At 45.7% G+C, this 27,791-nt stretch overlaps 3 protein-coding genes across 4 annotated transcripts; all 3 read left to right on the top strand.

Moving 5' to 3' along the window:
- Positions 1 to 1,761: 1,761 nt before the first annotated feature.
- Positions 1,762 to 17,496, top strand: rasgrf1 (Ras protein specific guanine nucleotide releasing factor 1). Its single transcript, XM_029842304.1, has 27 exons — positions 1,762 to 2,037; positions 4,725 to 4,831; positions 4,951 to 5,098; positions 6,192 to 6,284; positions 6,369 to 6,622; positions 7,014 to 7,093; positions 7,179 to 7,372; positions 7,856 to 7,965; positions 8,136 to 8,254; positions 8,405 to 8,565; positions 8,764 to 8,827; positions 9,378 to 9,520; positions 9,630 to 9,712; positions 9,794 to 10,042; positions 11,355 to 11,725; positions 11,810 to 11,929; positions 12,769 to 12,939; positions 13,105 to 13,211; positions 13,360 to 13,472; positions 13,582 to 13,642; positions 13,762 to 13,862; positions 13,944 to 14,028; positions 14,104 to 14,301; positions 14,383 to 14,462; positions 14,562 to 14,679; positions 14,763 to 14,831; positions 15,315 to 17,496. The coding sequence occupies exons 1-27, from the start codon at positions 1,762 to 1,764 to the stop codon at positions 15,405 to 15,407; spliced, it is 3,768 nt and encodes a 1,255-aa protein (XP_029698164.1). The 3' UTR covers positions 15,408 to 17,496.
- Positions 17,497 to 17,939: 443 nt separating this feature from the next.
- ctsh (cathepsin H) lies at positions 17,940 to 20,703 on the top strand. Its single transcript, XM_003967041.3, has 12 exons — positions 17,940 to 18,100; positions 18,261 to 18,292; positions 18,368 to 18,470; positions 18,551 to 18,621; positions 18,708 to 18,812; positions 19,166 to 19,252; positions 19,358 to 19,413; positions 19,492 to 19,573; positions 19,679 to 19,747; positions 19,826 to 19,932; positions 20,069 to 20,194; positions 20,291 to 20,703. The coding sequence occupies exons 1-12, from the start codon at positions 18,034 to 18,036 to the stop codon at positions 20,358 to 20,360; spliced, it is 975 nt and encodes a 324-aa protein (XP_003967090.2). The 5' UTR covers positions 17,940 to 18,033; the 3' UTR covers positions 20,361 to 20,703.
- A 140-nt stretch (positions 20,704 to 20,843) lies between these two features.
- blm (BLM RecQ like helicase) lies at positions 20,844 to 27,791 on the top strand. 2 transcript variants are annotated; one of them, XM_011606845.2, is made up of 22 exons: positions 20,844 to 21,446; positions 21,768 to 21,828; positions 21,913 to 22,510; positions 22,593 to 22,719; positions 23,002 to 23,093; positions 23,210 to 23,324; positions 23,406 to 24,064; positions 24,155 to 24,331; positions 24,456 to 24,574; positions 24,643 to 24,756; positions 24,848 to 24,946; positions 25,027 to 25,175; positions 25,263 to 25,369; positions 25,502 to 25,662; positions 25,735 to 25,930; positions 25,997 to 26,187; positions 26,272 to 26,416; positions 26,489 to 26,688; positions 26,760 to 26,955; positions 27,041 to 27,163; positions 27,241 to 27,442; positions 27,539 to 27,791. In XM_011606845.2, the coding sequence occupies exons 1-22, from the start codon at positions 21,352 to 21,354 to the stop codon at positions 27,711 to 27,713; spliced, it is 4,101 nt and encodes a 1,366-aa protein (XP_011605147.2). In that variant the 5' UTR covers positions 20,844 to 21,351; the 3' UTR covers positions 27,714 to 27,791. The 2 variants fall into 2 exon arrangements, with proteins under 2 accessions (XP_011605147.2, XP_011605146.2); XM_011606844.2 differs by having other exon boundaries at positions 21,768 to 22,510.

Raw genomic sequence — 27,791 nt, 5'->3', positions numbered from 1 at the left:
CGGAGGCGCGCACGCGGGAACATGGGAGAGGGCTGACAGTGATGCATGGCTGTTGTAGTTTGTCTTGTTGCGAGTGTCACGAATGACAAGACTCGCGCCGGCTGAGGAAACGCAGCCAGTTTCTCATGTTCAGCCCATTTTCATTCCATTTGTTTGTCTTCCCACATTTCTTCTTCCATGCGACTAGGAACACCCCCCCCCCCCCCCCCCCCCCCCACCATCCCCCATCCCCCAACCCCCAAATCATATGAAAACTCAATTAAATTTCCCTCATTAAATGAACGTCCATCATCGAAAGCCGGAAAGTGGCCTAAATATACTTTAAAGGTTGTTTTTTTTTAAATGGTCAGTAAAGTAGCTTAGCAGGGCCAGTTCAAGTCTAAATCTATTTTTATGCATTCAAATAGATTGCCTGCATCCTCTTCTATAAATATGTGCCCAATGTTTTACAACAGCTGACTAAATGAAAGGTGGAACGGGGGACAAACTGGTGTCAGCAAGAACTTATGGCGGAATAGATCAGAGTAAGACGGTTAAGAAAAAAGATAAATCTGCTCTTGGAGAAGGAGCCAGAGGACTGACAGACGCAGATTAGATCCCATCCCTTTTAGACAAATGAGGTGTTTAAAGTCTATTGCAGCAACCGTCTGGAGCACTGACGGGAGTCTGTCAGCACCCTGATGACATCACGGCGTGGCTCGACAATGCTCACGCTGCAGCTCCACTCTTTGTAGTGGAATTACTATTTTTAACCAACGATGATGAAGTGTCGAGGAAAACGGATCAAAAACAAAAGACCGAGCCGGTTGTAATCTGCTATTTCACCTGGAAACACTGAAGAAATGAATAAAATCGACGTGACACAACTTTGGGAGGACATGATTTAAACCCCCTTGATAATTAGGATCTCTTTAGAATAGATTTTCCTCTCCATTTTCCCCCATTACAAAATTAAATGTAAGCGGTTAATTCGCATTGACTCATCTTCCTGATTGTGGTTTTGAGATGTAGGGCTGAAGAATTCATGAAAATCTACCCCCAAATGACATCTGGTGCCACTTTATTTCATCTTACGTAACCCAGTCCAGACCCCTCGAACATGACAGACACAAATGTGGTTTCCAGTTGGGGGGAATTGACAAATGAAGTGTTTGAAAGGAAGCGGAGCCGGTTAGGATGTGATGGAGCTCTGAAATCTCCCCTCGTGTCCTGGCGGTGGGCTCGAGGCGTGCGCGCGCGTGTGTGCGCGCGTGTAGGGGGAGACTCAACTTATGCGGCATCTTGTGGAAACGTCCCTGTCCAAGGTCCTGAAATCTGCTTTCCCAAGCATGCGTCATGTGACTTCACCCAGCGCTGCCTAGCTCAGCACGCAGCCTCCTGCTTTCTGGAGATTTTCATGTGAGAAAAGGACAAACCCCGAACCCCTTCCCCCCCTTTGCGTTCCGCGCTATTTAGACTGGGTTCTTCCTTCTTTTTTTTAATGCTCTCCGTTCTCCTTGTTGATTCAGACGTGGACTCTTAAAGCGCATGGAGTATGGCCCCGGATTTAAGGATGCTGGACTTTGATTTCGTCCCTCTTTTTCTTACTCAGATACCAGCGCGGTGAACGCGTCTGACGGAGCGGAAGAGCCCGCCGGTGCTGATCCGCTAACAGAAAGTCAAGCGCTTCTCTCTCTTGATTTTATCCGTCTCCCTCGGCGACTTGAGAAGGATGTAACGAGCGATCCCACCTGGTGCGGCTCCGAGCGTCCACAATCAAAAATGCAGAAGGGAATACGGCTCAATGATGGCCATGTCACCTACCTGGGGCTTTTGGCAAAGAAGGATGGTACGAGGCGAGGGTGCTTGAGCAAAAAGAGCTCTGACAACACGAAATGGCACACAAAGTGGTTTGCTTTGTTACAAAATATGCTCTTCTACTTCGAGAACGAGTCTAGCTCTCGACCCTCTGGATTATACCTGTTGGAAGGATGCATATGCGACAGGGCGCCTTCGCCGAAGCCCTCGCAGTCAGCCAAGGAGTGTTTGGAGAAGCAGGTATGGAGTGCGTGCGTGCGCGCAAACACACACACGGCCGTCCCCGTGTTTGGCTCCCCCCTCAGCGATCGTGTTAAAATATTGACAAGCTTTACATTCAATGCAAATTTGCTCTGCGCCTTAACCGCCTTTGAACTCTATCGCGGTCCCCAACGTGCGCTTTATACGCATATATGTTGCGGTGACCTCGAACGCAGCACAACAGAGGAGCACGCGTTTCCACACTGCTGTATGGGTCGTTATGTAATCCTTACATAGAATTAACGATGGGGTAACAATATAACACCTCATAACATCGCAGCGGCGCTGGCTGATGCGGTGTTTTGCAGCAGAGGAACCAGCACCGTCCCTTCCTCCGCACGGTGCCATTTGTTGCGTTTGCAGTCAGACCGCTGGGATGTTGTGACTTTCGGTCATCATCTTTGCGATGTTTTAGGGCGGATAGTGATACAGTATACCTGCTCCTTCCAATAAAACGTGCAAAAAAAAGAGAAAAAGTTGTTGCCTCAATGTTTCCATCTAGTGGACGGTGGTGGAACTGCGGGTTGAGGGAACAGCAGGGCGCCTCTAAACAGCTCTTAAATACATCAGACGACCTATATGAAACACTGGAGATTGCGTTTATACTGCACCTGGTCTTTGCTTTATGCTATTGTTAACCATTTAATTTAGTCTATTTTAATGGAGACGTCACAAATGTTATAAATGTATAATGTCATCAAAAGAAAGACCTTAATATGAACACAGAGGAACATGGGTTTGAAATGGCCGTCCTGTTATGGTGAAGGTACAGTTGAGCAGCACAAATCGCCGCGGCCTCTTCCTCCTCCTCCTCCTCTTCCCTCTTCCCTCTCCAGGCTGTGTGCCTGACTCTGTTGGAAGGACTGCGTTTCAAAGTGCATCCAGGCTCTTCCTGTGAACAGCTGCCTTTGTGCTGACACAGCAGATTGCAACGCAGCGGCTAATATTGTCTTCTGACAGTTACTTTGAGCCTCCCTGAGATACCCCCCCCCCCCCCCCCCCCCCCGCTGAAGTGCACCATAAAGAAATATAAATTCGTCGCAGTCTTTGGAGAAGACAGCTGAGTCTTCCTGCCTGATCAATCCCGTTGGCAGAGTGAAAAACACCAAGACGTGCACCCGTTATGAATGTCTAATCTGGCTGATATGATGGGCTGCTGAATACTCATAAACATCCTTAACAGAGGGGGAATATATCACCTCTATCACTAACCCCCACCTGGATTTATGCTTTTGCAACAACATTTGTGCAATCCGCCATAATCCCCACATTCTGTTTATCCTGAGTTAGTGTGAAAATGATAATGCGTCGGAGCCCGGGGTTTCTATGGCAACCCTTATTTGCATCCTAAAGAATGATGCAGTTGGAGGAGGTGGGGGTAACTGGGAGAGATAGCGTGTCGCACTTCTCCCATTAATGCCAGCGGGCTAAATTTGTTCCTCGTGGTACTGCGGAGGGGTCAGAGTCCATTTATAGAAAACCGAGCTTGTTGTCCACCTCAAGCACAAAGATGAACCCCAGAATTCCAGAAAAGGAGGCAAAGCTTCATCATTTGATGGAAGCTGGAAGCTAATTCTCTCTAATTTGAAGCCATGGAAATTGAGTCTCTTTATAGGACAGTTCATGGATTGTTGGCATCTATGACCCATTTCATAATGCGCGTTAAGAACGTTGTTTTACAGCTGTTTATCAGTCACTTGCAATTGTCCATTTAGAGAGCAAAAACATCAATATTTATCTATCATTATACACCACTAGAAATACACTGATGTGAATTTTGCATGCAGTAACTAAGCATGTTTAATACATCCTAATTATTAGGTCATTATATCACTGTTCAGATCAATACTGATTAAAGGTGCATGACTCAGGCATAAACACAAAGCAGACTGTGCATGTGTTTAATATTGCCTCACATCAGACACTCGCCGCACTCTCAGAGAGATCATGAGGGAAAACTACAACAACTCGCAGGCCCTTCTGCCAGGAATAGATTTTCTTTGACGGTGCAATGAATACCTAATGAATGTGAAGACGGAAGAGCACTCAGCCGTGAATAATGATCAGCTGCAGGTTGATAGGTGCCTGTTGAGCACCAGGCCAAAAGATTGGAGGCCGGTCAGCTTCACTTCAGGGAGATTTGGGCCTCATTTGCTCCAATGCTGAACACGCTTTGTTTTAATGCAAACTGCTGCTTTACTGTTACGTAAGAACAGGAAATGTAGGCTGCTGTTTAGCATGTGTTATATTTAAATGGAGGAAATAAAATGGAGGAAAGCAGTTACAGTATTATTATTATTATTACTGGTATTAGTAAGTTGAGCTTTTAGTTGCTGGGAAATGTGTGAGAACTGAGCTGAGAGAGGTTTCCCTCACCGTGCTCCATCAGTTGCGCTGGTGGGCGAGGGAGATGCGGCTTCCCCGGGTCCTGTGTGGTTTTAAATCACCCGCTTGATGTCTCCAGCAGCGAGGCAGCGACACAAACATAAAATAAATAAATAAATAAAAATCTGTGGAGGAGCTCGACTTGAGCCTCTCTAGGGCAGATTTAGCCAGCTAAAAGCGGTCGCTGCTGTCGAGACCACGCAGAACCCGGCGAGAACATGTTGGGATGCTGAGAGTCTTGCTGGTTTGTTCGCTAACCTCCCCTTTTTTATTCGTTTCAGTATTATTTCACCATCAGCTTCACCCACGAAAACCAAAAGGCGCTGGAGTTGCGCACAGAGGACGTAAAGGACTGCGATGAATGGGTGGCTGCGATTTCACATGCCAGGTATTCCAGATGTTGGCCCGTAGCAGATGTGGATTCGTTAGAATGATGAAGGATGACCCAACTTTGTTGATACTCTGATACACTGATGTTCTCTGGGTGTCCACGCTTCTGTGTTGCAGCTACAGAAACTTGGCCAATGAGCACGAGAGTCTGATGCAGAAGTATCTTCATCTGCTTCAGATTGTGGAGACGGAGAAAACTGTTGCTAAGCAACTTCGACAACAGATAGAAGATGGGGAAATAGAGATTGAAAGGCTGAAGTCTGAGGTAATATTAGCTGAGAGATTCAACCAGAGATTTGAGGAGAAAGATTTAACAAAGGAAATTAAGACTGTTTATGTTGAGGTCGTTTGTCCGGAGGATTAACAATAAGGCTGCCCAAATAAATAAACAAGCCAACCTTTCATCCTGTTTTGGCAAAAATGATCAGAATTATATCTTTGCCGTGCCTAATCAGCCCTGCAGCCACCCATGGACGTGTACGTGCGCTCGGCCAACAATCCAGGGATACTCTGAAATGAGATGTGGCGGGGGAAAAAAAGACCTAAAATAAAATAAATCATGTGAGTCAACAAAGAAATCTAGCTAAAATATATCAATATACCAGACAAAGTAGCAGACCTGTAGCTATATACAAATTAGCATAATTCATACCTGGAAATAGACGTTGTAATAGAATAATACTATACCACAGAGGAGCGCACCGCCTGCCATAGTAGAGAATAGCCAGAATCTTTGATCATGTTTGTCACAGGTTTGTACAAAGCAAACCCGTTTGTGGCCCTGTGATACTGGCGTGTGTATTCTTCAGAGGGTCACTTTCATATGCAAATCCGATGTTGCATATCAAATAAAGCTGCATATGCATGTTGTCAGCAGGCGAAGGAAAGGTGCCTCCACCCGAATGGCTCATGGCCCCTCTGGGCTGTTTATGTCATCACCACTGGCAACATCTGGAGGGGAATTCAGGAAGCGCAGTGGTTAGCACAGCAGCCTCATGAAAAAGAGGTGTCAGGTTAGGCTCCAGGTTGGACCTTACATGGGGTGTTTAAAGTGAGTGTGAGTGTGTGTGTGAATGGTGTGTGTGTCCTGTAACTGGTGCACCAACTGTTGGGATAGATTCAGCTGAAACGATGCAATCAAAGGGCCAAGATAAAAGACAACTGAAGAAGAATATCGGCTGTGAGGTAGTGGCGGCGGTGAAGTGAGCACAGCTCGAGCGCTGAGGCTAAAGTGTCAGCCGACGGCGGTGACGGGTTCTGCGCCGTTAACTCTGTCACTGTGTTTACGTTCTGGTAAAGTAAGTGGGAAGAAGCAAAGTAAGTGTGATCAAACCGGCTTCTGACTGCCTCCCTGGCAGATCGCCGGGCTGCTCAAAGACAACGAGAAGATCCACGCCAGCCCCGCAGCCGCCCCGTCTGACGATGACTCCGAGATCAAGAAAATCAAAAAAGTAAAGGCTGAATCCCTCCTCTGCACTTTGGGTCGCGACCGATTCAGGGTCTAAGAAGCTGACCGGCGCTGTTTTCAATTCCAGGTGCAGAGCTTCCTCAGAGGCTGGATCTGCAGGAGGAAGTGGAAGACCATTATCCAGGACTACATCCGCTCGCCTCACGCCGAGAGCATGAGGAAGAGGAACCAGGTGGTGTTCAGCATGTTGGACTCGGAGGCCGAGTACGTCCAGCAGCTTCACATCCTGGTCAACAACTTTTTGAGGCCCCTCCGCATGGCTGCCAGCTCCAAGAAGCCCCCAATCACCCACGACGACGTCAGCAGCATATTCCTGAACAGGTGTGGACCAATTAGCTTAAATGTTAACATGTCTCCTCAACCTTCATCCGTCACAGTGAAACGACACATTTTTAATTTGTCCCACAAATCTTTGGATGTTTCCTGGAGACGCAGATGCGTGAAAAGCCCTCTTGTTGGTATTTCAAGCTTACGAGCTGGAAACGCAACCTGAGGAATGATTGTGGAGGAGCAGAGACGTTCCGACGAACCAACGCAAACGAGCCCGTCGACGATTTATTCACTTTCTTCACTGCATCCGTTGTGTTTTGTATAAACAAAGCGCTGATTTTCCATTTTAAAGACAAAGTTTTCCTTTGACTGGTTTGAGAATTTTGTATTTGCTGTGGTGGACAATGATTAATAAACCCCCCCCCCCCCTCTTTTTTTTCAGTGAAACGATCATGTTTCTACATCAGATATTCTACCAGGGCCTAAAAGCCAGAATAGCGAGCTGGCCGACGTTAGTGCTGGGTAATCTGACTGTTCTTCACCCTTTACAGATTGTTTTCATGTAATGATCATGAACAGAGGTCGTAACCACTCCGTGTCTCTGTAGCCGACCTGTTTGACATCCTGCTGCCCATGCTGAACATCTACCAGGAGTTTGTGAGGAACCACCAGTACAGCCTGCAGATCCTGGCTCACTGCAAGCAGAACCGGGACTTTGACAAGCTGCTGAAGCAGTACGAGGCCAAGCCCGACTGTGAGGAGAGGACTCTGGAGACCTTCCTGACCTACCCCATGTTCCAGGTTTGATAGTGCCGCTTGTTCTGCCCACGTGATCCCCCACGGATCTGGGATGCATTGAATTGTTTTGAATTAAAAAGAAGAACGAGGAGGACTCCAATGATCTTTACTCTTTGGGTCTGTCCTGTTCTGTGTTCTATGAGTCCTGCTCACTGATCAGGAACAGGAACAGCAGGCGGCCGTCCGCCTTTCCGCAGAACATCCCTGTAGTGTTTTTCGTGTCTCCTGAAGACAGTTGTTTTTCCAGCTTTAATAATGGCTCCGTTCTGGTGAGCCATGCAGTTTCCTGACAGTCTGCTCTGCTGGGGCCTTCTGCAGGCTATGCTGTGTTGCTAATAAATTTTGCTGATGATTGCTAGATTGGGTTCTCTGCTGATCCACTTCTCATTAGTGTACACACGCCCGGATATATTCCTGCGTGTGCACCATTGTGGGTAAACTTATTTATGTGTGACTTCCCTGTTGGTTTCCATCATGCCACTGTAGATCCCTCGCTACATTCTAACGCTCCACGAGCTCCTGGCACACACGCCCCACGAACATATAGAGAGGAATAGTCTGGACTATGCCAAGTCGAAGTTGGAGGAGCTCTCCAGGTACTTTTAATTGATCTAAATAAAAATTATTTATTATTTACTTGGAAGTGTCGACGTGTGGGAGGACGTAATGACTAATAGAACAGATATGATATCAAAAAAGCATTTACAGGGAGAGTCGCCGCTCCATCCAGCATTACAAAAATAATGAGGAGTCCTTCTGTTCCTAGAATCATGCATGACGAAGTGAGCGAGACAGAAAATATCAGGAAGAACCTGGCAATCGAGCGCATGATCGTGGAGGGCTGCGAGATTCTCCTCGACACCAGCCAGACTTTTGTGAGACAAGGTAACTCCTGCCAGCGTGCATCCTCCCGCCTCACATCCAAATTAAGGAGATGTTTTCCAATATTTCCCTTTGTCCTTGACTATTTTCCACTCACGGCGGCATCTTCATCTTCTCCTCCATTTCAACAAACCCTTGTATTCCCACATTAAGGGTCTCTCATCCAAGTACCCATGAGTGAGAAGGGCAAGATCACCCGTGGGCGTCTGGGCTCTCTGTCTCTGAAGAAAGAGGGAGAAAGGCAGTGCTTCCTCTTCTCCAAGCATTTAATCATCTGCACCAGAGGTTCTGGAGGAAAGCTACATCTGACCAAGGTGGACGGCAGTATCAAATGTTTCTAATATTGTATCCAAAGAAAGAATCTCTTTGTTTTTGGTTTGCATTTACTTCGCAAAGTAGCCAATTACTGCAAAAGGACGCGTCAGAGCTGAGCAGATGAGTCAAAGTGGTGCAACGAACCTCGCTGTGAAGCTCAGCTGAGAGAAGGAACATATACCTTCTTGTATTTGCAGAATGGAGTTGTCTCGCTAATAGACTGTACACTCTTGGAGGACCCCGAGGGGACGGACGACGAGTGTGAGTGTTCAGTCCATTCCATCCTCGCAGAGGGGGACAGTGTTGAAAATGTAGAATAATTGGATCGGAACAACATTTAGGTTGCTTGGCATTTCCAGAATGAACCTACGGGTCAAACTGTTGATCAAGAATTTGATGAAGTTCGGGGGGGGGGGTAAAACGTGAGCAACAGATTACAGTTTAATCAGAGAATTTAGTGTTTTATTTTGATTTATTCACTCACACATACTCATAGCAGAGATAAAACATCCTAAAATGACTCTAACTGCAATTATGGTGCAAACAACATGCTAAATCTGTGAAAATACTGGTTATAATTGTTGTTCTACAGTAATAATGCTTGTACTTATAACATTAAATGGTAATTATTTTATGTCTGGACCAGGTCATAACAGTCAAGGACACTGAAATCTGAGGATTCAAAATGATAAAACAAAGATATAATTCCCCCCCAAATCACAATAACAAATAGCATTAAAATAAATGAATACAAAGGATAAAAAAAAAGAGAATAACTTTAATTGACGTCATTGTGATTTTTGCCCTGAAGCCAAATCGGACAAGACCGGCCAGGACATGGAGCACCTGGACTTCAAGATTGTGGTGGAGCCAAAGGACAGCCAGTCATTCACAGTCATCCTGGTGGCCTCCTCCAGGCAGGAGAAGTCTGCCTGGACCAGTGACATCAGCCAGGCACGTCAACCCGAATTAGAGTCTGCAGCATTCAGACGAGAGGACGTTGGCAGGAAGCCTGCGCGCTACAGAACTCGCTAACATCCCCTCTGCTCCATCCGTCCCACAGTGCATCGACAACATCCGCTGCAATGGGCTGATGATGAACGCCTTCGAGGACAACTCCAAAGTCACAGTCCCGCAGATGATCAAGTGAGCCGCGGTTACATCGGCGTCGCCTCTGAATCGCCGCTTTAAAAACGTCCAATCGCCTTCTGTCTTTTGCCCGAGCAGATCGGATTCGAGCCTGTACTGTGACGACGTGGACATCCGTTTCAGTAAGATGATGAACTCCTGCAAGGTGCTGCAGATCCGCTACGCCAGCGTGGAGCGCCTCCTGGAGAGGCTGACCGACCTGCGGTTCCTCTCCATCGACTTCCTGAACACCTTCCTGCACTCGTACCGCGTGTTCACCACCGCCGACGTGGTGTTGGACAAACTCATCACCATCTACAAGAAGCCCATCAGTGCCATCCCCGCACGGTGAGCGCCAACAGATTCGCCCGCTGTTGAATTATTTACAGCAACGGGCAAATAAATCTGATCTGCTCGGCGTCCTTTCACGCCTCAGCACGCTGCTGCATAAAGATGAGGCCGAGACACGCTGTGCTTCTTTGTCCTCGCATATAAAGAAACCAAGAGTCTCGAAGGTCGAATGTTTAGGTTAACTGTGTTTGTCGGTCCCTGCAGCCTCCAGGGCGGGTTCCTAATCCCAACCCTAACACTATATTGTCCCGCTCTTGTACCGAGAGCGAACTTTTACAATGTTAGGAATGCCAGCGTGGCCCAAATGGATGTTAGCAGCCGTTGCGATGAGCACTTTTTCATAAACCCACACAGCAGCACAGGGAGAATGGGCACATTAGTGTCCATCTGAATGTGTAACATGTACGGCAATCTGTCAGAAACACAATAGAATGGGCTTGCTTTTCATCTCTGAGGAGAATATTGACTATTCCAGAAGCTGGATTTGAATTTTAGTCATCAAATTAAAGTGCTTTCTGCTGAGAAAGTCGTCCTTTGTGAAAGACACCGTAGGTAATTGTGCGGGAATGTTTTCCACGCATCAGCCGTCGACGTGGCAACACAAACAATAAGGCTTCTTTGGAGGAATTGAAACAGATTCAGAACAAACACTGCAGCACGTGTGAGACTGGAAGAGCTTCGTGTACACGTTTATTTTAGAGGAACGTGAACGTTGAGACGACCTCACCATGAATGCGTGCATTAATGTGCGTCAAAGGCAAAAAAAAAAAAAAGTCCATTCTCCTCTGGCTGGTGGGAGCATCTCAGATAGGCTCCCCTTCTCTATGGCAACCAACCTCAGTGGTGCAGGACCCCCACATCCCCCACCCTCCCACCTTCCTTTCTTGCCTGCAAAAGATCCATACCGCCGATGCGCCGCTCCAGAAGCGGCGGGTCGGGCTGCGAGGATCGGATCGCCGGGGAGCTCCCCCCGTGCCCACGCCCTGCAGCGTGCTCCCCTGTGGCAGCTGTCATGTCACTGAGACACCTACACTCGGCTGCGTGTGTCAGCAGTGGCCATGCGCACAATGTGCTATTTATGGGAACCCGTGAGGTCGCCAGGAGGGTGGCATGGAGTGGGAGAGCATTTGTGCAACACTGCGGATTGTACCCTGCTCCGAAGTGATAAGTGCACTGGTCGCTAACTCGGCTTGTTGTGTTCTTCCAAAGGTGCTTTGTGCTTTGCTCCTGAACGCATTGTGTGTAGTTACCAAGTGTCATGGAGATGATACCTCCCCGGTTGAAATGCGTGCGTCCTCCATTGTTTCAGGTCTCTGGAGTTATTCTTTGCCAGCAGTCAGAACAGTAAATTGCTGTACGGAGAGCCCCCAACCTCCCCCAGAGCCAGCAGAAAGTTCTCCTCGCCCCCTCCTCTCGCCATCGCCAAAAACTCATCCCCCAACCGCCGGCGCAAGCTCTCCCTCAACATCCCCATCATCACTGGGGGCAAAGCTCTCGACCTGGCCGCCCTCAGCTGCTCCTCCAATGGCTATGCAAGCATGTACTCCTCCATGTCCCCCTTCAGCAAAACCACTCTGGACATCAACAAACTGTACGTGTCCAGTCCGATTGCGAGCAAGATCCCGGATGAGGGAGAGGACAGGAAGGACAAGACGGAGGACGCTCCAGTGTCCAAGCAAGGTAAATCAGCCGAAGCAATCTATTTTGACAGTTAGCTGTGCTAATCAAACGGATACTGGTTGATTATTCATATCGCCTCAACAGATCTCTCAGTGCGGGAAGAAAGCGACAACGATCCGAATCAGAGCGATGACGCCGATCCAGAGGCGTCTCCCACCAAGTCACCAACCACCCCAAAAAACATCAAATGCAAAAACTCCTCAGGTACATTGTGACCTAGATATGTGGATTGAAAATAGCTGTGACTATCCAGGCTTTTAAACTGCATGCTGGCATGACACCTGTACCTGATGCCTCAGCCGCTTCGCCGCGCTGCGGCACATAATAAACAAAGAGCCTGTGGCTCGACTGATTTGGTATTTTTACAGGCTTTCAATTAGAATTAAAGCTTTCACTCGGGGTAGAAATGGCAAGGACATCATGTGGAAGATAAATTGTTCGGTAGTGACGATTGTAGCCAAGGCTTGGCTGCAGTAGGTGCCGGAAAACTTGTGTCATAGCAACTACATCAAGAGCGTGTTTTCCGTTCCGCCCCCAGTGAAAAGGCTGTTCCACTGGAGCCGCGATGATCTGTCCCTCAAAAGTCTTCACCAAAAAAAAAAAGCCTTTTCATTTTCTTCGAAAAGCCTCGATCAGAAATCATTTAGAGACACGGGGAAGGGTCTCATATGCTGCAGCATTCTGAGCTGCTTACGATCTGTGCGTGCTCCCAGGGTTTAAACAGAACAGACTACAGAGAATCTGTTGATTCCTCTGTTATGCTGATATTTGGTGGCTATATTTAGCTGCAACCATCTTGAATATCAAAGCCTCATGTAAAGGAAAATCTGGAGGGAAACACTACTGTGGGTGTACAGCGCCCCCTAGCGGAGGCTTTTAGAAGCAGTCAGCAGCCATGCTGCAGTCGGAGCAGTGATATTAATAGTGCTCAGTACAGATTTGACTCAGAGTTAATGTAAATATAACTGGTGATCACCTCTCAGATGGTCTTATATGGCACCAGAATGTGCCTTATGTTCCCTGCTTTTTTTCCCCCTCTGCAGAGTTATCACTGTTTTCCTACAACAACGGCATGGTGATGTCCTCGTGTAGAGAGTTAGATAACAACCGCAGTGCCCTGTCTGCTGCCTCCGCCTTTGCTATCGCTACAGCTGGAGCCAATGAGGGCACGCCTACAAAGGAAAAATATCGGAGGATGTCCCTCGCCAGCACTGGTACACACTGCCCCTCACTTTTTAATTTGCACTGCAAGGTGCCATTTTAACGAACTCGGCCGAGCACAAGATGTACAGCGGCTCTGATTTGAATACAATTTGGGTGGAAAGGTTCCCACGATCGCGCCGCTCTCTAGGGTTGAACCTGTAATATATTTCCTGCAGGGTTCCCAACTGATCAGAGAAACGGTGACAAGGAGTTTGTGATCAGGCGGGCTGCGACCAACAGAGTGCTGAATGTCCTGAGGCACTGGGTGTCCAAGCACTCTCCGGTAAATCATCCCCACCAATTCACACATACTTCGTATATTCTTAAACCAGCCTTTAGACTGAAGGACACAAAGGTGGTGGTTTAAATATAAGCAGCTTAATTGACCTTGTTTCAACACCATTATGTGTCTGGCGTTGGTCCTTTTACAGGATTTTGAGACCAACAATGAGCTGAAGACAAAGGTTATTGCCTTCCTGGAGGAGGTTATGCATGACCCAGAGCTGTTGACCCAAGAGAGGAAGGCAGCCGCTAACATCATCAGGTGCTGCTCTCAACCCCCCATTTGCTTGTAACCCGAATCCTAGTAGTAAATTATGTAATTCCGGCTTTAAATGTCTTTTATTTTTCGTGGGGGGGTTGCATTCTGGCAGAACTCTAACTCAAGAAGATCATGGTGACAACCAGATCACCCTTGAAGATGCAACACAACTGGTCAGTGATGGGCAGGAGCTCTGATTGAATCTCAGTCACATGGATGTATCATCACCGTAACGTTAGTTCCACCCAAGTGTGATAATCCAGGTGTGGTGTTGTTCTCTTGTGTCCGGTAGGTGGGGGGGGAAGCCGAGCCCTTCGAGAGCCACTCCGCGCTGGAGATTGCAGAACAGCTCACTCTGTTGGACCATTTGGTGTTTAAAGTCATTCCATATGCGTGAGTATCCTCATTTCCAAGAGTTGTTTGTCAAAAAGAGCCCGTCAGTTCCCTTTTCCTTCCGATCTTTTTACCTTACAGGGAATTCTTCGGACAAGGCTGGATGAAGAACGACAAAAATGAGAAGACGCCGTACATCATGAGGACCACGAAGCACTTCAACGACGTAGGTTCCTTTGGGCAGAACCGATGCACCTGAGTCCTGCAGGGTAGCATCCATCCGTCTTTATCTCCCTACCAGATAAGCAACCTTATTGCTACAGAGATCCTGCGCTGCGAGGATGTGGTCACTCGGGTGGCGGTCATAGAGAAATGGGTGGCCGTGGCCGACATCTGCCGGTGTCTCCACAACTACAACGCCGTGCTGGAGATCACCTCCTCGCTCAACCGCAGCTCCGTGTTCCGCCTCAAGAAGACCTGGCTCAAGGTGTCCAAGCAGGTGCGCGTCGGAGCGGATCAAAGGTTCTGCTTCCTCACGCGCTTCCTGTTAACTGCTATTCAAACTAACCTTTTCCACCAGACGAAAGCGTTAATCGACAAGCTGCAGAAGCTGGTCTCATCAGAGGGGAGGTTCAAAAACCTGAGGGAGGCTTTGAAGAAGTAAGTTCAACCCAAGGACGCGCCGTACTCGGTTTCATTCTGGATCGATACAGCAAACACGCCAGTACCGGTGCAGCATGTGTCTTGTTTTCCCACCAGCTGCGATCCCCCCTGCGTGCCCTATCTGGGAATGTACCTGACCGACCTGGCTTTCATCGAGGAGGGGACGCCCAACTACACGGAGGACAATTTGGTCAACTTCTCCAAGATGAGAATGGTGAGCTTCCCTCCGGGCCGCAGGGGCGTCGACGGGCTTTGATCGCAGATGCTGACGGGCTGCTGTCGCGGTTGCTTTTGCAGATTTCGCACATCATCCGAGAGATCAGGCAGTTTCAGCAAACAGCGTACAAGATCGACCTCCAACCAAAGGTAAATAAAGCACGTTTGTCCAGACCGGGCTGTTAAAATGCAATGTTTGGACTAATAATTAGGAGGCCAGTGTTTGAGGTTTCATCAGCACCTGCGGTAAATCTAATATGCTGCAACGAATGAACTAAAATGGCCAAATAAATAAATAAATATATGCTACGTGAGATTACAGCATTTATGTCAACTGCACCTAAAATTAGGTGCACCTTCCGCCCAAGGACATCATGTAGTACAGGCTATTTCGGGTATTTTTTTTTTTGTATTTTCTTAAGTTAAATTAAAGACCGAAGGGGGGTAAAAACAGATGTCTTGTCAGGCAGATGTTTTCATCCAGCAGAGGGCGATAGAGAGGTGTTTTAATGTCGCTCATCTATACATTGCTGCTATCATGCACTCCCACCCAGGAGGATTTTAGAGTATCTGAAAGCTACATGGAACCATCAAAACCAGAAATTCCCTAAACGTCTGTCTTCTGTGTTTCAGGCTGCCCAGTATCTGTTGGATCTGAGCTTTGTTCTGGACGAAGAGAGCATGTATGAAGCCTCACTCCGAATTGAGCCTAAAGTGCCCAACTGATGGGGAAGGGGGCCTCCACACTATCGTCACTGTTGATTTACACATCATTTCACATTAAATGTTCTGTACAGTTGTACACGTTTAAGATCTTTGCTTTTCTGTACAGTAGATGTTTGCTGACACAAATTTGTTCCCTGTATGTTTCCTTGGTTGTTGTTCCTACTTTTACCATGATGCCAGCTGCTTTGGGAATTCTTTTTCTTTCTTTGGGGAACTTCACGCATAATAAGAGAGGTCACTCTGGCTGTACACAGACGTGCCTTCATAGTGACCAATGACATTATTAGCACCATTTTATACTCTGTCGACTTTGCACTTTCTGAGCAGTTGTGCTGCCGCTCATCGTTCTCTTTGAGTTTTATCGATGACTACGTTTCTCCGCAAACGATGTAGCATTGTAAAAAGGTAATTGCATCCAACCAGGTAAAAGAGCAGAGAGAAAATAATCACTATATTTATAGATAAAGAACAAGAAGTAAAGCAAAGAATCTAAAGCTCAAGTGCTTCCCAAACCGGACGAGAGGGAACTGCATCTTCATTTCATCTCTGGCCACAACTTTAAGGGTTCCTGGCTTCCAGCACATGGTTCCGCGCATTATTTCAAATTTGGCGACGTGTAGACCAGCTCAAGCGCTACAGAAATCTCAACCAAAAACAAGTCTCCTGATACCGACTGCATGCTCTGTTTGTTGTTGAGGGACTAGTTTAGTTGTGTCACATACCCACACCTCTACCTAAATGCAAATGCTTTTATTCTGAAGTTTATCGGCTCACCATTCCTGTGAGCACCATTTTTGTCCGTCGCCATGTCATTAAAGCCAACAGACGGTCACAACATTGTGTCTAAAAACAGTAGATATGCAAGCATAAAGTCAAACTTAATTACCAATCAAGTTAAATAATCACCAGATATCATCGGCCTTTTTGTTCTTGGTATTATCTCCAAATATTTATTTTCAGAACTTTTTCCTGCTGAAGCATAAAATATGAAAGAGCTGGTTTTTACAGACCATACTGGGAACCTCTGATCTTCTGTATATGTGTCTTCAATATCCCAAAAAAAAAAACGATACTACTCAATGTGTTTTTATGTTTTAAAGCAATAACACTCCTTATTAACCCAAGGTGCCGCCATGCCCGACACCTCAAACACCTCAGTTTATTTAATGGAACCAGCTATGCCGTGTGATAGCACAACGATTTCTGTAAATTGCTGCTAAGTAAGGCAAAAGTATATTAATCTAAATTTACTGTTAGACTGAAATTGCACCGGTACAGCAATCCCAAATATCACCTTTTTCTGTGCTTTATTTCCAAAAGAACAAATGGAGAGTGTTGTACCTTCAGGTTTGGCGATACTTGTGTCGAGTTTCAAGGTTGTTGCTCTTCTGTAATTAAAAGACAATCTGTCCTTTTTTTTTTTTTTTGCTGTTCCAGTGATTGTGGAACGTGACTATACAGTATATCACTCTGTTATATGCATTGCTGTTGAAAAACTATGATAAAACATATGTGAATGACCTCTGCCTGCAGCATTCAAACACTATTTTTGTAGTAGTATAAGAGAGAGTGACTTGCTCTTTATATGAACATGGGATAGTATTTTGTACTTTGTTGTTATTTCACCTCACTGAAATGTGCTGTACATTTTGTAGATGCAACCCTGCATATTTCTCAATGTGGAACTGTGTAATCCTAACAAAAGAAAATGTGTCTCAAGCTAAAACACAAGATGCTACAACAGTGTGGTCCTAAAACCATGACTTAGAGGTAGGAGATAACCTAAAAGTGTTTTGCATTTATACTGTAATCCTGTCTATAACCATTTATGTTAGCAGGAATATAGTAACGTAGTGCTTATTCTGTGAATATTTGTATGTATTTTTACTATGTATGTACAGTACACTTTTGAAACTCATACGACAGGCATGTGACACCCTCACAAACAAATGCTATATATACTGTATACACTTCTACATGCACACACTCTTATGAAGTATATCAACAAATAAACAATTTGCCGTTAGCAATATCCAGTGGTATGAAAATTATCTTTCAACCCTTCTGTTTCCACACCTTAAAAAAAAAATAACCCTCTGTTTTGTAAGAAAAACAAAATGAAAATAGGACAAAAGAAAAGTAATGATGACAACTTAACCGCCCATATGTTTCACAGTTGCTTCTTGCTAATAAATTAATTTTATATCAGGGGAATCTGGTGTGAAGTTTATTTAAAGGCAACGGATCAGATGGGGAACCAGGTTCATACTGGGAATTTTTCTGAGCGTTTGTTGGGATGCGGGTCCTCCTCATGCAAACAGCTCCCCCTTCTGAACATCAAGGGTATTACATTCGGGCAAGTTTCCTGTTTTATGGCTGACTTTAGGAAGAAAAAAAAAATCTGACACATTTATTTATATATTTGCAGCAATGGGGGGGGGGGGGGCTGTCCCTGGAAGTTAAATCCCACCTGCAGTTTTAACAGAACATCCTACTTCTTGTATTGGTTTCAGTCACGGGTTGTTTTACGGGCTTTTCACCGATTGGTTGCTCCTGACATCCATTGTGCATTAATCTGCCGCTCCGTTCGGACTCTTCCTCTTCCCCTCTGTCTGAATGACCGATCATGGCACTCGCACTGATTTTGTGGGCTTTTATTTCAGTATCTTCAGCCTTTCACCTGCTGCAACAAGGTAGACTTCTTTGATGTGATGTGTTTTTTGTGCTCAGAACCCGTAGTTGCCTTTGTAGCTTTGTATTCTTCACTTTCACTTTCACGTTCTAAAGCAAAATATCTACTTGTCAACAGTTTAATTGACTCTTGTACCATTTATAATTTATTTTCCAACGCAGATGAACGAGAGTTCAGATCATGGATGGCGCTGGTAGGTTGAGTTGAATCCGCTGATCAAATGTATCAGAATAAAATCAGTGTAAAATCATGCGTCCACTTCCTGCAGCACAACAAGGCGTACGTGAAGGACTTCGACCAGAGACTGCAGGTATTCACTGAGAACAAGAGGAGGATTGACAAACACAATGAGGGAAACCATTCTTTCGCCAGTAAGACCGTCTTTGGAACATGCATCCACTAAATCTTTAATGGAGAATAAATCAATGATGCGTTTAATGTCCTGCTGCAGTGAGGCTGAACCAGTATTCAGACATGACTTTTGCCGAGTTCAGGAAGCATTTCCTCTGGGCTGAACCACAGGTAATGTCTGCTGTACAGAACAATAATAATAATGATTAAAAAAAATAACTTTCTTTTTTTTGACTGTTTCATCATTGTCATTGCAGAACTGCTCTGCCACAAAAGGCAGTTACATCCAAACAAACAGCCCACGCCCGGAATCTATCGACTGGAGAAAAAAGGGGAATTACGTGACACCTGTGAAGAATCAGGTCAGGCAAGATATGCAGAAAAAATCCCTCCTGTGACCACTTCCTTGGTACAGTAATAATCCTGACGGTGGCACTATCACTTCCTCTAAAATCACAAGTGGTGCACAAATCTTGTATCTTTTATGTTATAAACAGGCTTCTGCCTCTGTTAGACATTTTCAAGTTCAATCTTCTGCTCTGCACAAACCTAATCATGTGGAGTTTGTAGGTTTAGATCCATGTTCATATACACGCCATGGGAGATCTGTTTAGATGTATTATTGGGTCTGTCGTCTCTTTTTCGGTTTTAACAAACAGCTAATATATAAATAAAATCTGCCTTTTCCGTCCTGGGTTTGTTCCCCTCGCTGCAGGGAAGCTGTGGTAGCTGCTGGACCTTTTCCACAACTGGCTGTCTGGAGTCCGTAACGGCCATCAACACCGGGAAGCTTGTCCCCCTGGTGACTGATGTTTCCTTAATGCAAAACATCCACCTTGTGTATCAACACAGCTCCTTTGACCCCTCGGAAATATTTACTGTCACCTTCAATTCTTACATTTATTAGTCAGAACAACAGCTGGTGGACTGTGCGCAGGACTTCAACAACCATGGTTGCAACGGGTGAGTGGAACATTTACACCCTCCTCTGGTACTTTGAGTAGTAGCATGCTGACAATAATGGTTCTTATTTTGATCTAGAGGTCTTCCAAGCCAAGCCTTTGAATACATCAAATACAATAAGGGACTGATGACTGAGAGCGACTACCCATACACAGCCTTTGTAGGAACAAAATGGCCCAACACGTTCTAAAGAATATTACAGAACACGCAAAGGCGTTGTCCTTTATATACAGTATTCCATTTGATTTTGTGTCTGTTCATCAAGGAGGATAAATGTACCTACAAGCCAGAGCTGGCGGCTGCTTTTGTGAAGAACGTGGTTAACATAACTGCTGTAGGTCAACTTTGGAAACAGTGGTTTTAGGCTTTCTGTTGGTCGGATAGAGTAAATAAACACATCTTGCTGTTGCAGTATGATGAGAAGGAAATGGAGGACGCTGTTGCCACTCGCAATCCAGTCAGCTTTGCCTTTGAGGTGACTCCTGACTTCATGCATTACTCAAGCGGCGTTTACTCCAGGTGAGATGACGTCACTGGAATATTTAGATTTTGGATGTGCAGACAAGAAAAGCTTCTGTCTCAAGCAAGGGTAGATGTTCTTTGTTGTTGTTTTTCACTTTTTAACCTGAAGAAATTCAACTCTTTTCCCTTTTAGCTCAACGTGCCACACCACCACAGACAAGGTTAACCATGCAGTGTTGGCAGTTGGGTATGGGAGTGAAAATGGAACTCCCTACTGGATAGTGAAGAACTCGTGGGGACCCGGCTGGGGGCAAGATGGGTAACAATCTAACTTTATTTCCTGTCCTACACCAACATACAGTATGGCTAAGCCAAATGGATTGTAATGTTTTTATTTTGTTTTTATCCCACGCAGATACTTCCTTATCATGCGGGGGAAGAACATGTGTGGACTAGCTGCTTGTAGCTCTTTTCCTGAGGTGTGATGACTTTGTTCAGATGGCTAGAAAAGGGAACAGAATCAAAACTTTTGACTAGCATGTTGTGATTTTGTATATGGGCTAGAATATGTCCAATATTAACAATATTGCAGTTACATCAGGAAATGTGTGCATTATGAAAATTAGTTTCTGTGAAATCATCAATCAAGTCTATAATATCTCTTTCCTTGACTATAAGACACATGATCTATCCAAACAACCCTGGAAACTGAGTCTATATACAGTGATTATGCTTAATGTTTAAAAATTAGGTGCGACCAAATCATTGTAGCTTTTGGCTTTGTGAAAACTTTAAAAGGAGTATGTGAATAAACTCTGCAAAGATAAATAATTCATTTGTCCTTATGTTTACATAGTCAGGAGGAAGTGAGGTGGCCCTAAACTGACTAATTGTCAATCATGTAATCATTGTAACATTGTGTTTCAACTTCACACATAATCAGAATGATGATTAAAGTGATACAATGGAAATTATTCATCATATCTATGTGAGACATTTCAGCAGTTTATCCAATACCATCGTATTTGTAAAAACAACGTTCAAGGTCACTTTAAAGAATAAATACATTCAGGAAAATTAGTTGTATATATATATATTTTTAGATTACTTAGAATTAACGACAGCATTTGCACATTTCTCTTTGACACACGTTGTGCGAAAGATACTACATTTCCCAGAATCCCATTGGCCAAATCATTTACCATTGCATGATTTTCATTGGCCAATAAAAGTCGCGCGGGCGCTTAATTTCCGTCATAATAGTCATAACAGAGCTAAGGCTATGCCGCTATATGCTGTAAAACTCTACAAGTGAGCTGGACTGAAATGGTCTATAGGCCAGCGGAGACACAAACTCATGTCAACTATTTAGTAACTTGTGCCACCGAGAACAGTGCTGGAGAAAGTAGTCGCTGCATCCCGAACGGAGCTCAGCTAGCTTAGTCGCTAACCCCTGTGGCGCTTCTTACCGCTACCATGTCTACTCTTCCTCAAAATAACTTGAAGGAACAGCTGGCGAGGCACAGCAACGCGGCTCAAAGCAAACTGTCCTCGACTAAACCCAAAACGGGGTAAGTGAACAGTGAACAGACCAGGGAAATAATGCAAGCTAACACTTAGCATTGATCTGTCAGGTGCGCTAACGGACTCGCAGACCTACTAATTACCAACCTGCATTAGAATGCATAGTGTTTTTATTATTTCATCTAGAGAACGTGTCTACTTGGAAACGGAGTCTTTAGCTGCCTTATAACACGGAACTACAGAGCTTTCGTATTTGTATTATACAGAGGAGGTTTTTCTGTAAATATTCTTTGCAATTCCATCAATATTTTACCTGCAGGCAGAACATGTGAAGTGAACAACACCTTTCTTTTTCTCTCCTCTTCCAGGCCCTTTTCTTTTAAAAAGAAATCCTCATCTGTAGCAACTAGGGTGGAAATCCCAGCCAAGGTAAACAACGTATTCAAAAGCAGGGATGTCAATGTGTGTAAGAACAATTTGGTGACTCAATCTCCTTTAACATTTTCAAACAAGCTTGAAAGATCTAAAAAATCCAAAATCGACACCACCTTCCCCGTAAATTCAAAAGCCAAGTCGGACTCCATCGATAACCGGCCTCCTTCAGGTCCAATTCCCTCAGCAGGGTCTGCTAAAGTGGCTACAACTAAATCGGACATTCACTTTGTTAATGGAACGCCAGCCAGTTCCTCAAGTTTAGATGCATCTCTGGGATTTCAAGACAATGACTGGGATGATTTTGATGATTTTGAAATACCAGTCAACGGAAAAAATGTCTCGTATAGTTCAGAAAAATGTGAGCTGAGCACTGAACCTGTACCACCCCCCAATGAGGAAAAATCCTCCTGTACAGGGAAGGGAAACAATGATATGTCAGTCACGGAACCAGACACCAAACTTTTGGGAAAAGAACAATCTTGTGCAGAATTAAACGTATTGGAACACAGTGTCCAAGTAGCTGCAGATTCACGGGGACCTGATCCGGACCAAGAAGACTGTTTATTCGGCGATTCTCCAGTGAGACCGAGCAGAAGACGCCGTACTGTTCATACAAAATCTGTCCTGAACAATAGTGACGAGGACGCTGGGGAGGAGCCTCTTAAAGAAGCAAAAGGTAACACATTGTTTCAGACACTGTTCACAATTTAGCCATTAAAAATAGCGTGTTGATGTTTTGCATGGTGTGTTTTCTTTAGAGACGAAAAGCTCCTGGATGGAGTCAAAGGTAATAGAGCTTGATGACAACTCGGAGCCTGAAAATGACCTCGACTTCATACCTCCTTCTCCAGTTACTGATGAGATAGCCTCTGCTTTAGCCACACGGTTAGTTCTCCTAATTAACGGTTTGTCAATCACTGTTTAATGGTCTTGTGTACATTATTGAGGCTGGATGCTAAGAAAATGTTATACCGTTTGTTAAAATTAGACAATAGACACATTAGAGAGTCATTACTAAAAATTACATTCACCATGTATGAGTATATTAATAACTGTATTATTATGAGACGTTGCTTGGCTTTACATTTATATATCTTGTATCAGTATTTCCATATTGACTGTTGTGACTTTAACTGCTTTTAGTTCAGTTTCACATCTTTTCTTTAGAAACAGATCAATGTCGGCTGGTTTTGAAAGTCAAATCAGTCCCAGCGTGGCAGCACATGAGCCCCCTGACCCCCCTTCAAAAGTCAAAACAAGTGGGTGGTTTTCTTTGTAATTTTTCCTTTTTGTTTTTTTTAAATTTTACTTAATAACCAAATTATTCAAGACATCACTGCTCATTAAAGTGATCGTTGCTCCTTTCTGATCCCAGATGAGCAGCTCTCCAGCATCATGGAGTCCATTTGCGCCCTGGTGGATTCCATCCCCGAGCATGAACTAATAGCTCTGTCTTGTGGAAGTGAGCTTTTGTTGAAAAGGGCTCAGAGGTTTGTATGAGTGGAACATGGTATTAGGTATGATATTCAATCTGCTGTCGGTGGGGTGACAATTATGTCTCTTTCATCCAGGAAGAGGATTCTTGCAACTGGTGGTAGCGGTTTATTAAGGATGCAGCTGCCAGACATCACAGTGATAAATGAACCCAGCTCTAAGGGAAATTCCTGTTATAGCAGTGATACATCAGGCATCTTCTCCTCCCGGTACTCTGCACCCTTGGACTGTAAGAACCCTCCACAGACGAGGAGATCTTCATCAATATGTGTTGACTATGACTCGGATCACTCTGACAGCATCATTCATGTCGAGCCCCTGGCTAGTATGAAGAGCACGGCCGCGCACGTGGACTATGAACAATGTGACTCTCCCACAACTGATCCTGTAAAGAACGCTCATTTAAATTTCTCTAAGAACAATAGCGCGGACCCGGACCGTTCAGATGGCTTCTTATCACCAAAGAGGCAAGAGATTCCCCTCGGGAATGTTTCGCGAACATCAGCCACGGAAGGCATGGAACAAGACGATTTCTACATTGACGACTTTGACATAGATGACTTGAACGAATCCGACATTCCGAATTACTACGAACAATCTCCGTCTTTGTCTGGGGTTTCGCAAAACCCCGGCACCACCAATAGGACAATAAAAGAGGGAGGACCAACCAAGTCTCAGTGGGAGAAGAAACCCACAACGCCTCCATCCACACCCAAGCCTTTAAACATCTCCCCTGGTAAACAATTCAGAAAATGTGCTTTTATATGTCGGAGAACCTCTTTGGTGGTTGTTTTTTTACACATTTGACTCACTTTTTTGCTTCCAGAACCCACATTCAGAAACCCCGCACATGAGCACTTCAGAGGATTCAACTTCCACTACTCCCAGGAGATGATGAAGATCTTCCACAAACGCTTTGGCCTCCATCAGTTCCGCTACAATCAACTAGAAGCAATTAACGCAACGCTGCAGGGAGAGGACACGTTTGTTTTGATGCCTACAGGTAAAATACATGCATTCACCTGTTGGCTCATTTCTGTTGCACAGATATTCTGAGAGCCTCCAGATATTTGAATTGGTCACAGTCTTCTCCTTAATCCCTGTGTTAATCTTGTGCCTTTTTGTAGGTGGAGGTAAAAGCTTATGCTATCAGCTCCCTGCCTGTGTGTCGCCAGGTGTCACGGTGGTCATCTCTCCTCTCAAATCTCTAATCGTAGATCAGATTCAGAAGCTGACCACATTAGACGTAAGTGTGTTCACGCCCGCTTTCTGAACGGATCGTGAGAACCTTCTGACTCATGTCAAACCTTTCAGATCCCAGCAACAAGTCTGTCAGGTGATTTGGGGGAAAGAGAGGCGGGGAGGATCTATATGCAGCTCTCAAGGAAGGAGCCTATTGTTAAGCTGCTTTATGTCACACCGGAGAAGGTGGGGGGGCTTTTCTTAAATGTCAGAATAATGTTTTCATGATTTCTGTAAAGGAATGAGCTGTGACTGGTTTGAATCCTTTTGCCCTCAGGTGAGCGCGAGTAACAAGCTGATCTCTGCGTTACAAAACCTGTACGAGCGAGGCCTTCTGGCCCGGTTCGTCATAGATGAGGCCCATTGCGTCAGTCAGGTGTGTTCTTGGATTTATACGCAAGCTGCAGCACCCTTTTAAAGTCATTCCTCTTAATCAGACGACTTTATATCCGTCAGTGGGGCCATGATTTCCGCCCAGATTACAAGAAACTTCACGAGCTACGCAAGAAGTTCCCTCAGGTGCCCATGATGGCGCTGACGGCGACCGCCACCCCCCGTGTTCAGAAAGACATCCACAACCAGCTCAATATGAATCGGCCACAAGTGTGCGTCCCTCATCCCAGACTGTGCGTTTTGTATCCGTCATCATCGAATTCAAAAGCTTAAAACATTTTTTTCCTCCGATATTTCAGGTTTACGATGAGTTTCAACAGAACCAACCTGAAGTACGCCGTGCTGCCCAAGAAACCCAAAAAGGTGGATGAAGATTGTATCAGCTGGATCAAGAAGCACTACCCACGTAAATAATTACTAATTACAGTCCTGCATCTTTTGATTTCTACGTGGAGTTTGTCGTATTTAATTGAGAAACTCGGTTGAAACAACGATTTGCATAGTTTGGGTTTCATAAATTGGCCCGTCTGCGTCTCAGGTGACTCCGGTATTATTTACTGCCTGTCCCGCAACGACTGCGACGCCATGGCGGAGAGCCTGCAGAGAGCGGGGTTACTGGCTCTCTCCTATCACGCAGGACTGAGTGACGGCAACAGAGAATATGTGCAGACAAAGTGGATCAATCAGGACGGCTGCCAGGTCGGCGCTTAATACACAAAACAGTCCTTGTGGATCCTCGGAGCTCCTCATATTAAGTCTTTTGCCTGTTAGGTCATCTGTGCCACCATAGCGTTCGGAATGGGCATCGACAAACCCGACGTGCGCTACGTGATCCACGCCAGCCTGCCCAAGTCTGTGGAAGGTTATTATCAGGAGTCTGGGAGGGCAGGCAGAGACGGAGAAATCTCCCATTGCATTCTCTTCTACTCCTACGCTGACGTCCACCGCATCAAAAGGATCATCAGCAGTAAGCAGGCCGGAGCGTTCTCCGATTAGAGGAATTCCTCAGCACAATTAAGTGTGTTTTTGTCAGTGGACAGAGAAGGAGACAGTCAGACCAAGGCGACCCACTACAACAACCTTCACAGCATGGTGCACTTCTGCGAGAACAGCATGGAGTGCAGAAGAATTCAGCTGCTGGCTTATTTCGGCGAGCTGAAGTTCAACAGGAGCTTCTGTAAGGAGCACGCCGACGTCAGCTGCGACAACTGCGCCAAACCCAACGTAGGGAGCCTCCTCGCCCGGGTGCATCGCCATAAAAAATGTCTTTTTGATTGAGTGGGCGTGTTTAAATGTTTGTGCGTGCAGCAATACAAGATGAGGAACGTTACCGAAGACGTGAAGAAGATCGTGCGGTTTGTTCAGGAGAACTGCGAGAAGGTTGGAACGCGGTATGGCAGGACCCCTCAGCAGAACCGGCTGACCCTGAACATGCTCGTGGACATCTTTATAGGTAAAACAGATAATTGAGCGTACTTTGAAACCGGCATATCTGTAAAAAAGTGTGTTTTTTTCATTCAATCAGGGTCAAAATCTGCCAAGGTGCAGACAGGAATGTACGGGATGGGTGGTGCCTACTCCAGGCATAATGCTGACCGCCTGTTTAAAAGGCTGGTTCTGGACAACGTCCTGATGGAGGATCTCTACATTACTAATGGCGGCCAAGCGGTGTGTTACATTTCTGCTGGACCCAACGCCACCAACGTGCTGTTTGGACAGATGCAGGTGAACGAATGGTTCCTAGAAATACCTGAGTGTTTTTGTGGGTCGTTGATGGTGCTTTTTTTTCAACACAGGTGGAGTTCTATGAAACGGAGAGCGCTTCCAGCATCAGGAAACACAAAGCCGCCGTGGCCAAGAATGTTTCCCAGAGGGAGCAGAAGGTCCAGGAGTGTCTGGAGGAGCTGACAAATCTGTGCAAGCAGTTGGGCAAAGCGTTCGGCATTCACTATTACAACATCTTCTCCACTTCCTCGTTGAGAAAGATAGCCGGTAATTTCTGAAGCCGTTAAGATGGCCCGAATCTCTCTGCTGTGGAGGTGGGACTTTTATTTCTTTGCTAATGTTTCAATCACAGAGAAACTCTCCAGTGAGCCTGAAGAACTGCTGCAGATCGATGGTGTGACTGAAGACAGACTGGAAAAATACGGAGCCGAAGTCATTCAGGTCCTGCAGAAATACTCGGAGTGGAAGCTTCCCGGTGGGACAATCAGCCCTAGTTCCTGGCTCCTCGTGTCCTTTTACAGTTGGGTGTATAATTTGATGTTGTCCCTGTAGCTGCGGAGCAAACGGCCCCTGATGGTGACGGGTGGATAGACACGAGGGCAGGGCGCATCGATTACAATGAGGGAGAAGAAGATGACACCGAGTCCACCTACTTCAACCAGCCGGCGCGGGGACAGAAGAGAAAGAAAGCTCCGTTCTTCAAGTACTCCAAGAAGAGAAAAGGATACGGCAACACGGGCTCCAACTCTAAAGGGTCTGTAGTCTCACGAGTTCGTCATAGCTTAAAATACTCGTCTCCCCATCACTGAGATTTCCTTTTCTTTGCTGCTGTGCTGTGCTGTGGATACAGCACCAATCAGTCGTGGTCATCCAGCTCCAGAGGTGGATCTAAAGCTGCCGGTAGGGGGCGCAAGAGCCCAGCAGGTGAGGCACCTGCCAGCAGGAGGCCGGGCATCATGAGCCTCCCAACGCCTCAGACCAATCAGAGGGCTTTCCTTAAACCATCCTTCTCACACCTTGGTTAGTCCCATCCCGTGGACCAAACGTTCTATTTTCCATCACTAAACCAGCTGCTCATTGAACATGTCTATTTATTTCTGTAC

Source organism: Takifugu rubripes, chromosome 9, assembly GCF_901000725.2.
Source record: "Takifugu rubripes chromosome 9, fTakRub1.2, whole genome shotgun sequence".
In the NCBI taxonomy this organism is placed as follows: Eukaryota; Metazoa; Chordata; class Actinopteri; order Tetraodontiformes; family Tetraodontidae; genus Takifugu; species Takifugu rubripes.
This window is presented reverse-complemented; position numbering and strand designations above follow the sequence as displayed.